This window comes from Cebus imitator, unplaced genomic scaffold (assembly GCF_001604975.1).
Source record: "Cebus imitator isolate Cc_AM_T3 unplaced genomic scaffold, Cebus_imitator-1.0 Scaffold231, whole genome shotgun sequence".
NCBI lineage: Eukaryota > Metazoa > Chordata > Mammalia > Primates > Cebidae > Cebus > Cebus imitator.
In genome coordinates this window covers 2,186,896-2,197,237 of record NW_016107546.1, presented here as the reverse complement: position 1 = coordinate 2,197,237, position 10,342 = coordinate 2,186,896, and the positions used below count along the sequence as shown (strand labels likewise).

The following is a 10,342-nucleotide window of genomic DNA, read 5'->3' as shown; positions in this document are numbered from 1 at the left end:
AAAAAAAAAAAAAGACAAAGGACTTAAATATAGAAGGAATCCATTAGTGCAGGGTTATGCTCTAATCACCTGAAAAGTGAATACATGGATCCTATCCCCATATCCAGTTAGGTCAGATACCTTCTGAGGATACCAGAAGATTTTTATTTAAAAAGCTTCCAGGTCATTAGATTACTTATTACTCCCTAATGTAAAACTGATTGGTTTCAGAGTTCATGTCATCTATCCAAAGTCACCGCAGTTTCCCAATTCTGATCTTACCTCATATTTTTAGGTTTTAGAGACTCTCATTACATGTAGTACATTCATCAGGGTGCCTTCTACCCCAGGTAGTAAGCCGTCTTTGGGTCAAAAGCATCCTAAAACCAAATTATTCTTGCGTAAAGCTAGACTGGCCACAAGATTCTGAGGATGCCTTCCTGGGTCAGTCAATTCAGATACCCAGAGAAATAAGCCACCCTTTGTGCAAAGATATGAACCCAGAATGCAGCCATACTATTATAATCACATTATTGTTTCTCTATCTCAAATTTTTACCCCAATCAGTATAATTACTCCTCTCACTTTTCTGCTACTCTGAATATGTGCTTCTTAAAGACACATGGTTTGCAAACAGTTGCAATCTTTTTGTTGTTGAGACAGGGTCTCACTCTGTCACCCTGATGGGGAGCAGTGGTGCAATCTCATTTCGCTGCAGTCTTGGCCTCCCAATGGCTCAAAAAAATCCTCCCACTTCAGCCCCCTGAGTAGCTGGACTGCAGACATGCACCAGGATAGGCCACCATGCACGCATAATTTTTCAATTTTTTTGTAGAGTCAAGATTTCACCATGTTGCCCAGACTAGTCTCAAACTCCTTGGCCTCTCACAGTGCTGGGATTAGACATGAGCCACCAAGCCCAGCCCTGAAACCTCTTTGAAACTGCTGGGAGGAATGTAATGAGCAACTTAATTCTTTAGTAGGAGGCATTTCTACACCCCAAAACATTACACTAAAAGGTTTTTTGGCAATGGCTTGTAAATTCCTTCAATGTAAATTATTGATAGTGCAATGCTGCATAATGATGTAGTCAAATAAGGCATGAGTTTGGGGAAAGTTACGCTGAGGTGTGACTATCTTTGCAACTGCCCCAATCCTTTACTAAAAATTGTGTTTTAGTTTATAAAATCTGAGTGAAACACAGGAACAGCTGTACATCCCACCAGTTCTAGTTTTCATGTTCATGAATAACTATAAAAATAAAAAACCTCTAACCTTTCATCCTTTCCACCTCCATTACAATTTCCCATCTAAACCCACCTAACTACTAAAAACAGCTCAGGTCTGTCTGTGATGCTGTCTAAAGCAAAAGGGATTTCCAGTCCTGAAAAATCACTCTTAGCAAAATTTTCTATTTTCTAACAGACTTCCTCCTTAATACTCTCAACCTCCCTGAAGCTGCCATTTCTTATAAAAAGCTTTTGTTTGGTACAGCACTTTGATCTAACAACTAAACCATTTTTTAAATGGTCACTGATTTTTATTCAACATGCCTAAAATCTGAAAAATTAGAGAAAACTGCAAGCTACCCCTAAGAAACTGCCTCTCCCTTAATTGTCCTTTATTCATCTGGATACACCTGGACTGCTGCTTTTCATCAACAGTATTGTTTAACTCAAGCTATATCATACGGGATTTTTCTTTGCTAAATTTCTCAGTATTACATCATTTGTTCACTTACTAAGATAAATTATCTTAAATGGTCTTCAAGAGGGAAGCAGTGTTTAGTAAAAGGTGTACATTCAGAAAGGATTCCAGCTTAACTTGGCATTAAAGCTTGGACTGATGAGCCAAGTTTGCTTAAAGTGAATTCTATTCCCTCATACCACACACAAAATCAATTCCAGATGGATTGCAGGTCTAAATATGAAAGGTAAACATCGTTTAGGAGAAAAAAAATATATTTCAGACTTTGGGATGAGCAAACAGAGAGAAGTACGTTCCCTCTGTTTCTTAGAAGAATGAGTGAAAAAGGTTGGATATTTTCTCCCTTGAATTATTTATAACACTGCAGAGAAACCATCTGGGCCTAGATGATTAATGACTGATTCAAGTTATTTAGGTGTTCTAGGACTATTTTAGGTTTTCTATTTCTTCCTGCGTTAGTTTTAGAAAGCTATTTTTCCAGGATTTTTTTTCTCCCTAATATCCTTATCTTGTTATCCTTGCCTTTAGCATCGATACTAATGCTCTCTTTGAACATTTAAGGCTCTCACTCTCTTAATCCTTTCTATGTCCATGTGTTTATAATGCTTTATAAACAGATTGGTAACACTTCTTCCAGAAGCTATGTACCATTATTGCCTCCATTTTAGAGACGAAGAAACAGCTCACACAACTATTAAATGCTGAATTCAAGTCTTGTTATTCCAGAGGCTGTGCGCTTAATCATATCATTTGAGTAAAACATGTCATGCTTTATTCTTCTAGATGATCGATTATCCTTCCCTGGGGTCTCTGGGGCTGGCACCCCACGTCCCCACAAACCAGACTCCATCGATGATACTCTCTTTGCCAGGCCATTGATTTTAGGTGATTCATCGAACATCCATTTCAGGTTTTTTTTGTTTAACAACCTGGTAAATAAATAACGACTTGAGTGGTCACTGAAAAATGTTCCTACAAAGGTCACCACTGGACCTCTTCGTTAAATCAAGAGATTTTTCAGTTCTTGCTTAACTTGCTTTATCTACAACAGTTATAATGTGGCAGTAGACGACAACAGTTGTTTAATGAATGTTACATGTCCACAAAATGGATGGCACTAAATCATGAACTGTACTCAAGGGAATATTTTATCCTTCAAGGTTTAACTTTGGCCATGATTTTAAGAGCCACACTGAAAAACAATTTCGGCTGATTAAAGTACAAAGTAAAAATGGTTCTTAAACATTTAAAGAGAGCAGGCTGCTTTTGCAAAAGCCTCTTCCCCCTCCCTCCACTTTGACTCAGGAAACTCTAAAGAGCCAAACCGCCACGAACTTGGGGAGAACACAAACTTCTTCCCTTTATTAAGAACATGTACTTACTAATTATTTAAGGGCTCAAACATTTAAAAAGCCAAAGTGACAATTTGTTACTCATTTTCTAGGACGGTTCTTACCCATTAATTCTTCCTTGCCAAGATTTTCTAGGTAATCATCCTGATCACAATCGTTTTACCAAATGCCTACCAAAAATATCAGCTTTCAAATCAGTCAAAGGAATACTAAGCTTCTCCATGACCAAAGCACCGCTTCCTATAATCTACACGTGAGCCTGGCACGTAGCAAGCACTACAGACATTTTAAGTGTCACACGAAGCTTAAAAAATTAGACCTATTCCGTTGTTTTTCTACAATGGAATCGTTCAAGATGTACTGCTAGAAACTGGGCTTCCCATCGTGCCTTAAAGTCTCGGTAGCACGTGTCTGCCTGGATTCCCTTTTCCAGTTGCTTTTTGTCAAGGGACAGCTCCGAGAGCAGCCAACATTCCTAAAACGCCCATTGGCCCACACCCTGGGGCCAGGCTCTGGGTTGGGCCCAGGAGCTCATTGGTTGCCGCCTCTCAATGAAGCAGGCAACGCCGGTTACTCTGCCACACGGCCACTCTCGCCGCACTTGTGCGCAGAGAAGCCAGGGATCCGGTGGCAGGGCCTAGGAAGGCAATGGGTGGCTACTGGTGCGACCGCCGCCGGGAACAAGGCCCAAGCAGCCAGGGGATCTCTGTGTTTTTACTTAAGCTTGGATTTCCACAGTAATACCACCTAAAACGCCTCTTCGGCGCCGTCAGCTTATTCTCTCCCGCCTGATGGCCCGCGGTGGGAGTGGGCCCCAGATTCCTTTGCTCAAGCTTAAGGCATTATGTCCTGGGTTAGGCGGGCCTCCCTCCACCCGAACCTCTCCAGCCCCGCTCTCCCGGCTCCCGCCGGCTCCGTAGCAGGTTACACAAACCAAGGTCAAGAGACTGGTGAGCAACCCTCGGCGGGCTCCGCGGCCGCGTCGGGGGCCGCCCCGGGGACTGCGCCGTCTGCCCAGCCGCCCCGAAAAGGCTCTGGTGCAGAGCACGTTAGGGCAAAGGTGGGGCCCAGCCACTGCGACACGACTGCTCCCGCCCAATCCCCGCCGCTCGAGCGCCACATGCTGCTCGCGGCCACCGCGGGTGGGAGGCTTGCTCGCTAGCCCCTCAAACCAGGCCGGGAGGGCCTCTTCGGTGCGCGCCCGCGGCAAGAACGAGCGCCACTCCCTCCCTCCATTCCCCGAGGCGGGCACGCCCGAATTAGCGCCTGACTAAGCCCGCCGAGCCACACCTGCCGGAGGGAACCCGCGCAGGCGCCCCCGACCCCCACCTGGGGCCCCTGCCGCCAACTACCAAGGGGCAAGTCCGGAGGCGCGGGCCGCAAAACCACCCCGGGCCGCGCCGCTCGCCGCCCAGCGCGGGACGTTACCTGAGCACGCGGCCGCGCCGGCCTCCTCCCCTCCCCCAGGGCAGTGCTAGGCGCGGCAACTACGGCGGGAGAAGCCGGACACGGCCGATCTCCCCGAAACCGCGCACCTTCCAAGGCCGCCGAAGCGATCCCTGCCCGCAGACCTGCCCCCACCTGAAGGCTGCGGGAACCCGGGCCCCGCCCGTGACTGGTGCCTCGGCGGCGGCGACAGTCCCCGGGCCCGGATGTCAGCGAGTGCCCTGGGGACCCACCTTGGGATAGTGCGAAGATCCCCAGATCCTTGGTTTGCGTCGGGCTGCTGCCGGGAGAACCAAACCTCCAGCAGCTTCTCGGTCCCTTCGAAAAAATGTGCAGCTTCCATCACCGTGAGACTAGCGAACAACCAACAACCACAGAAAATCAACTAAATTAAACCTCTTCTCCCGCCGCTGCCGCCGTCGCTGCGGATTGTTCCAGCTGTGTTACTAAAGTTCAGGTTCCTTTTTTTTTTTTTGCTATAATTTTATATTAACTTTTTTTAAAAAAGGACTAATAAAATTTTCCCGGCTTTGTGTGAGCGAAAGTTGAACGTGAGTCTTTTGGAAATAGAGGCAGATACAGTTCAGTCTCTTGTATTCCGCTGCTTACCCGTTAGAGAGAGTAGAGCGAGCGCTAGCTAATATCGCCGGCCATACTGTGTAAGCGAGGGCACTGCGTGAGCACCGCCTTTATATACTCCAGCAGCCCTAAAGGGCCAGGAAGTGACGCATAGTCCCGCCTCCATGGCCCACAGGTGCTGCCGCCTGTCAATCACTCGCGGTCGAGTGGTGGCTGGCTAACCGAGGGCCTGCGGAGAGCGCCGGAGCTGCCGACTGCGCTGCGGCTCGGGCTGTCCCTGGCCAGTAAGTGGGAGTCGGTGCTGCGATGTCCGGCTGGGGACTAGAAACCTCGGATCGAATGCAGAGTGGGTGGGGAGACCGGGAACGGAATGAGGAAAGGCTCTGCAGAGTTTGTTTAGGAAAAAAAAAAATGGTTAGCAGAAAACATGGGTGGGTCCTTTGGGGTGTTGGTGGGGTTCAGCGGGGAGTGTGGCCAGCGTTGGGTTGGCGTTGTCGTTTTGATCTTGTGCAGTTCACCGCGACTGCTGAGATATTTGGCCATTCTTTAAAGTGTGTTTTCCCAAGGCGAACGCAGTCAGGCGTTAAAACTAAACATTTGTCCGTGACGCGCACGTTGCCAGGGGTCGAATTAGAAGGCGCTTTGATTCTGCTCACGCCTTGGCTGGTGTGCGAATGAATGCAGTCCTTGGCTGGTTTATACAATAGCCAGAAGCATTGTCTTCCCACTTCAGAAGAGAAAAGCAACGTGGCGCCCAGCCTTGGAGGGCTCCGGCTCTACCCACCTCCCACCGTGTGGCTCGCCGCGCCTCGCAGTTGGCTGAGCGCAGCAGCCGCCGGGAAGCACTGGCAACTGTGTTGCTCCATTAGGTCAACTGGTGGGAATTTATTCAGCAAAACTGCTTCTAGAAACTGAATGTGTTAAATATAATCTGAACTTATTTGATCATGTTTTTCTTTGAGTTTTATCAAACCGATGTATTGATAGAAGTTCTCCTTACCCCCCACCAAAATTTACAGTGCTGCCTTCTCGTGTACTTAAGAAGGATTTACCTGAAAATTAATGTAACGGATTCCTGATGGTAACTTAAAGAACTGTCAGTCTAATATTTCATTAATCAATGTTAAGTATAAAATAGTCGTCAAGCCATGGAAAACAGTTTAACCTCAGATGGCAAAACTGTGGTAACAAAGTTATGACTTTGAATTATGGGAGGAAAAAAACCAAGCTGACATAAAAATTGCTATTGTTACAAGGCAAAAAGAATGTTCACTATCATCCTTAGAAAAAAACTTTCCCCAAAGTGAAATAAGATAATGTCAGCATGAAAAATCCACTGAAAAAGACATGGTTTGGGTTTGCACTCTAGATACCCTGCATAACAGCACCGTTTTACAATAACGTGGATTCATGTGTTGGTGAAATCTGTTGAAAGACGCTATGTTGTGAGCTAGGCACATGTACTACTCTTGCCATGTTCTATAAGCATCCAATTCAAACTGCGGATTAGGACAAAAGATAATAAATGTTGCTTATTTTATAACGATAAAAGAATGTGGTTACTCTACTTGGAATAAAGATAAAAGAAGTATTTCTGTGTTTTACAAGCTGTTCAATTATTTGATGGTTGCTTATTGAAGAATCTGCCTACTAAACCACCTCAAACACTAATTGTGGTATAAACATAATTTGGCTTATAATTGCTTATAATTAGTTGCTTCTCAACTACTGTTATGCTTTTTCCCAGTGCAATTTAAGTTAATATAAAAGTGCCAAGAATCTTGGCAAAGTAAATCATCGTTAATTTGATATAGGATAATTTAAATAGACTCTACCAACTGGATCGGTCCTTTGTAAAATATATCATTTTTCTTGTTATCTTGAAGCTCAAAATTCCTAGTATACTCTGGTTTCTCTTCAGATTGTAGAAATAATAAAAATTAAAATCCCTTGTACTAAGTTGGTTAATCTTTGCTTGAATATTTTCCTGAACTCAATATGTCCGAAATACATTTATCGTTATTTCTAAACTGATTTCCTTTCTCAGCCTCATTTATATCAAGAGTGACCATTTTTTTCCCCACATTTCCAGTTTTTAAAAAATGGCTCATTGAACATCGCACTTTGCACACATAAAACACTTAAAGGACTCCCATCCTCTAGACCTTCTTAAGTTATCTCTGATTGTACCCCTTCCCTGTATTCTCTTCAGTAATCATTCCTATTAAGATCTTACTCAAATTTTTAAAAATCCTTACTTGACCCCACTTCTACCTTCAGCTGTCACCCAATTTCTCTGCTTCCCTTACAGCAAAACTCCCTAAAAGATGTAAAGACATGTTTATACTCATGGTCTCTGCCTCTTTATCTCTCCTTCAAATTCTCCAAATTGGTATTTATTCCTTGCACTTGACTGAAATGGCACTTCTCAAGGCCCACTTCTTGCCAAAGCCAGTGGTTGCCAAAGCCGCTGAGACCAATGAACGGTCTCAATCCCCATTTACTCAATCTTTCAATAGCTTGTGACACAATTAACTATGCCTTCCTTCTGGAAATGAGTCTCCAGGCTTTTCTGACATCTTTCTTTTTTTTGGTTTTCCTTGTACATCTGAATTTTCTTCCCAATGCTGCCGTGCTCTTGGCTACTCCTCTCTTCTATATACATTTTCTCCCTAGGTGACCTACCTCATCCAGTCCATGGCTTTATGACCCACCTGTAATATTAATGACTTTCAAATTTATATCTCCAGCCCAGACATCATCCTTGAATTTCAGTCCTTTGAGAGACTTGCCTCACTATTTGAATGCCTAACAAGCATATAGAAGCTACTATTATTAGAAAAGAGCTGTTCTTTTTCACAGCACAATCTGCCTCCTCCCCACAAACGCAAAAAAAAACTAACAAAAACCCGGCTATCCTCAACTCAAGCTTCCCGCTGACCTCTCTGTCTCTACTCTTATCTTTTCTTACCTCTTTATGGTCCACCCTTTACACAACAAATCACTTCATTACATAGTAGTTGCTTAAACTCAAAATCATCAACGATTCCACTCTTTCCTGCATTGTCCTACATCCAACTTATTAGCTGTGCTGAGATTTCTAAAACATTTCAAGAATTTGTTCTGTCTTTACTTCTACCATCACCCTAGTTCAGAGCGTAAAATTAGCTCCCCTGGACTTCTGCAGTAGCTTTCTAACTATAGTAGTCTTTGTCTTCACTTTGCCACCTCACTTGATTTAACACAGAACAGCTAGAGTGATTTTGTTTGTTTGAGTGTCTCCGTAGCCCAAGATAGAATGATGTTTTTAAAATATAAGTCCAATTATGACACTTATTAAAATTCTCCAATGGTTTCTCGTTACACTTAAAATCAAAATTTCTTACCCTGGCCTTCAAATCCCTAAGTGATTTGGTCCTGAATTAATTCTCCTTCAACGTTGTCTCTACCATTCACTTTCTGTACTCTAGCCATTCTTACCTGTTTCCCTTTAGGTCATTTTCATTTATCTGAAATGCTCTTTCTCTCCTCTTGGTATGGCTTGTTCATTCTTGTCATTTAGATCTTAGCTTAAATGTTGCCTCTTCTGAGAGGTCACTAAGCTACTACAGCAAAGAGATCTCCAAATACAGTAACTCAAAGATTAAGGTTTATTTCTCTCTCACATAACAGTACAAAGGTAGGCAACTAGTTTAGGGCTAAGTGGGCAGCTCTGTTCCATGAGATCATTCAGGGAACCAGGTTCCTTGTAACCCTTTTTTTTTTTTTAAGATGGGGGTTTCACCATGATGGCCAGGCTGGTCTTGAACTCCTGACCTCAGGTGATCCACCCACCTCGGCCTCTCAAAGTTCTAGGATTACAAGCGTGAGCCACCATGCCTGGCCCCCTTCTAACCCATTTTGACCATAGAGTAAAATCTTTATTCTCATTGTTAAAGCTGGCTTAATCTGTCCACAGACTAGCCTGGAAGAAGAAAAAAAGAAAGGGACAAAAACTACTTTTCTTATAAAAACAAGATGTGGAAACTTTTTTGTTTTGTTTTGTTATTGTTTTTGTTTTGAGACAGAGTCTCACTCTGTCACCCAAGCTGGGGTGCAGTGGCTCCATCTCGACTCACTGCAGCCTCGACTTCCCCGGGCTCAAGTGATTCTCCCACCTCAGCCTCCCAAATAGCTGGGACTACAGGCAAGTGCCACCATGCCTGGTTAATTTTTGTATTTTTAGTAGACACCTGGTTTCACCATGTTCCCTAGGCTGGTCTTGAACTCCTGGACTGATGATCTGCCCACTTCGACCTCCCAAGGAGCTGGCATTACAAGCATGAGCCACTACACCTGGCCTTAGATTCAATTTAAAGTGGTGAAGAAGTGTGCTAGAACTGGCTTCCTCCGGTTTGTGAGAGCTAATTGTTACATTCTCAGAAATTTTGTTAGTGAGTTGACATCCCAGTGGTGGTTTGAAACTAGCAATGCTGTGAGTATTTAGGTCAGTGAAATCGGCAAACTCTATAATCAGTGTTCTCCATATCCTCAGCTAGGTAATTGTTAAATATTTACTGATTATTAAACGTTTACTAGTATGCCTCTGGTTTTACAAATCTGTCACACTCGGAGGTTGCGGTGAGCCGAGATCGCGCCATTGCACTCCAGCCTGGGTAACAAGAGCGAAACTCCGTCTCAAAAAAAAAAAAAAAAAAACAAATCTGTCACACTGATGGTGTTGAAAACATGGTTTTCTTTGCCAGGCACAGTGGCTAATGCCTGTAATTTCATCCCTTTGGGAGGCAAAGAATAGAGGACTGCGTTAAGCCTAGGAGTTCTAGACCAGCCTGGGCAACATAGTGAGACCGCCATCTCTATTTAAAGAAGAAAGAAAAAGAAAACATGGTTTTCTCTAATGTCAGTGCAAGTTTTACTGCCCAAGGCTGTTGTTGGACTTCAAAGATTATAAGTGAGAAAAGTGTTTTAGAAATTGTAAAACACCATGTAAAGATATGGTATTGTTACTGCAAAATACAGAAGAAACAGAAGCAAAAGTGATGAAGAAAGAAACAACACTGTAATGCCTCAGATTACATTGAATTACATTAATTTAAGTTTTAAATTAAACTGTGAAACAGCCGGGCTCGGTGGCTCACGCCTGTAATCCCAGCACTTTGGGAGGCCGAGGCGGGTGGATCACGAGGTCAAGAGATCGAGACCATCCAGGTCAACATGGTGAAACCCCGTCTCTACTAAAAATACAAAAAATTAGCTGGGCATGGTGGCGCGTGCCTGTA

General features: G+C 43.9%; 1 protein-coding gene across 1 annotated transcript in view; it reads right to left on the bottom strand.

Moving 5' to 3' along the window:
* AMD1 (adenosylmethionine decarboxylase 1) overlaps positions 1–5,160 on the bottom strand; it is a gene marked incomplete at its 3' end in the record, with an annotated part of 17,962 nt that extends 12,802 nt beyond the window's left edge. The window contains exon 1 of the mRNA XM_037727451.1: positions 4,718–5,160. Within this exon, the coding sequence (XP_037583379.1) occupies positions 4,718–4,827 (110 nt within the window). The remainder of the gene's footprint in view (positions 1–4,717) is intronic.
* Between the last annotated feature and the right edge of the window lie 5,182 nt (positions 5,161–10,342).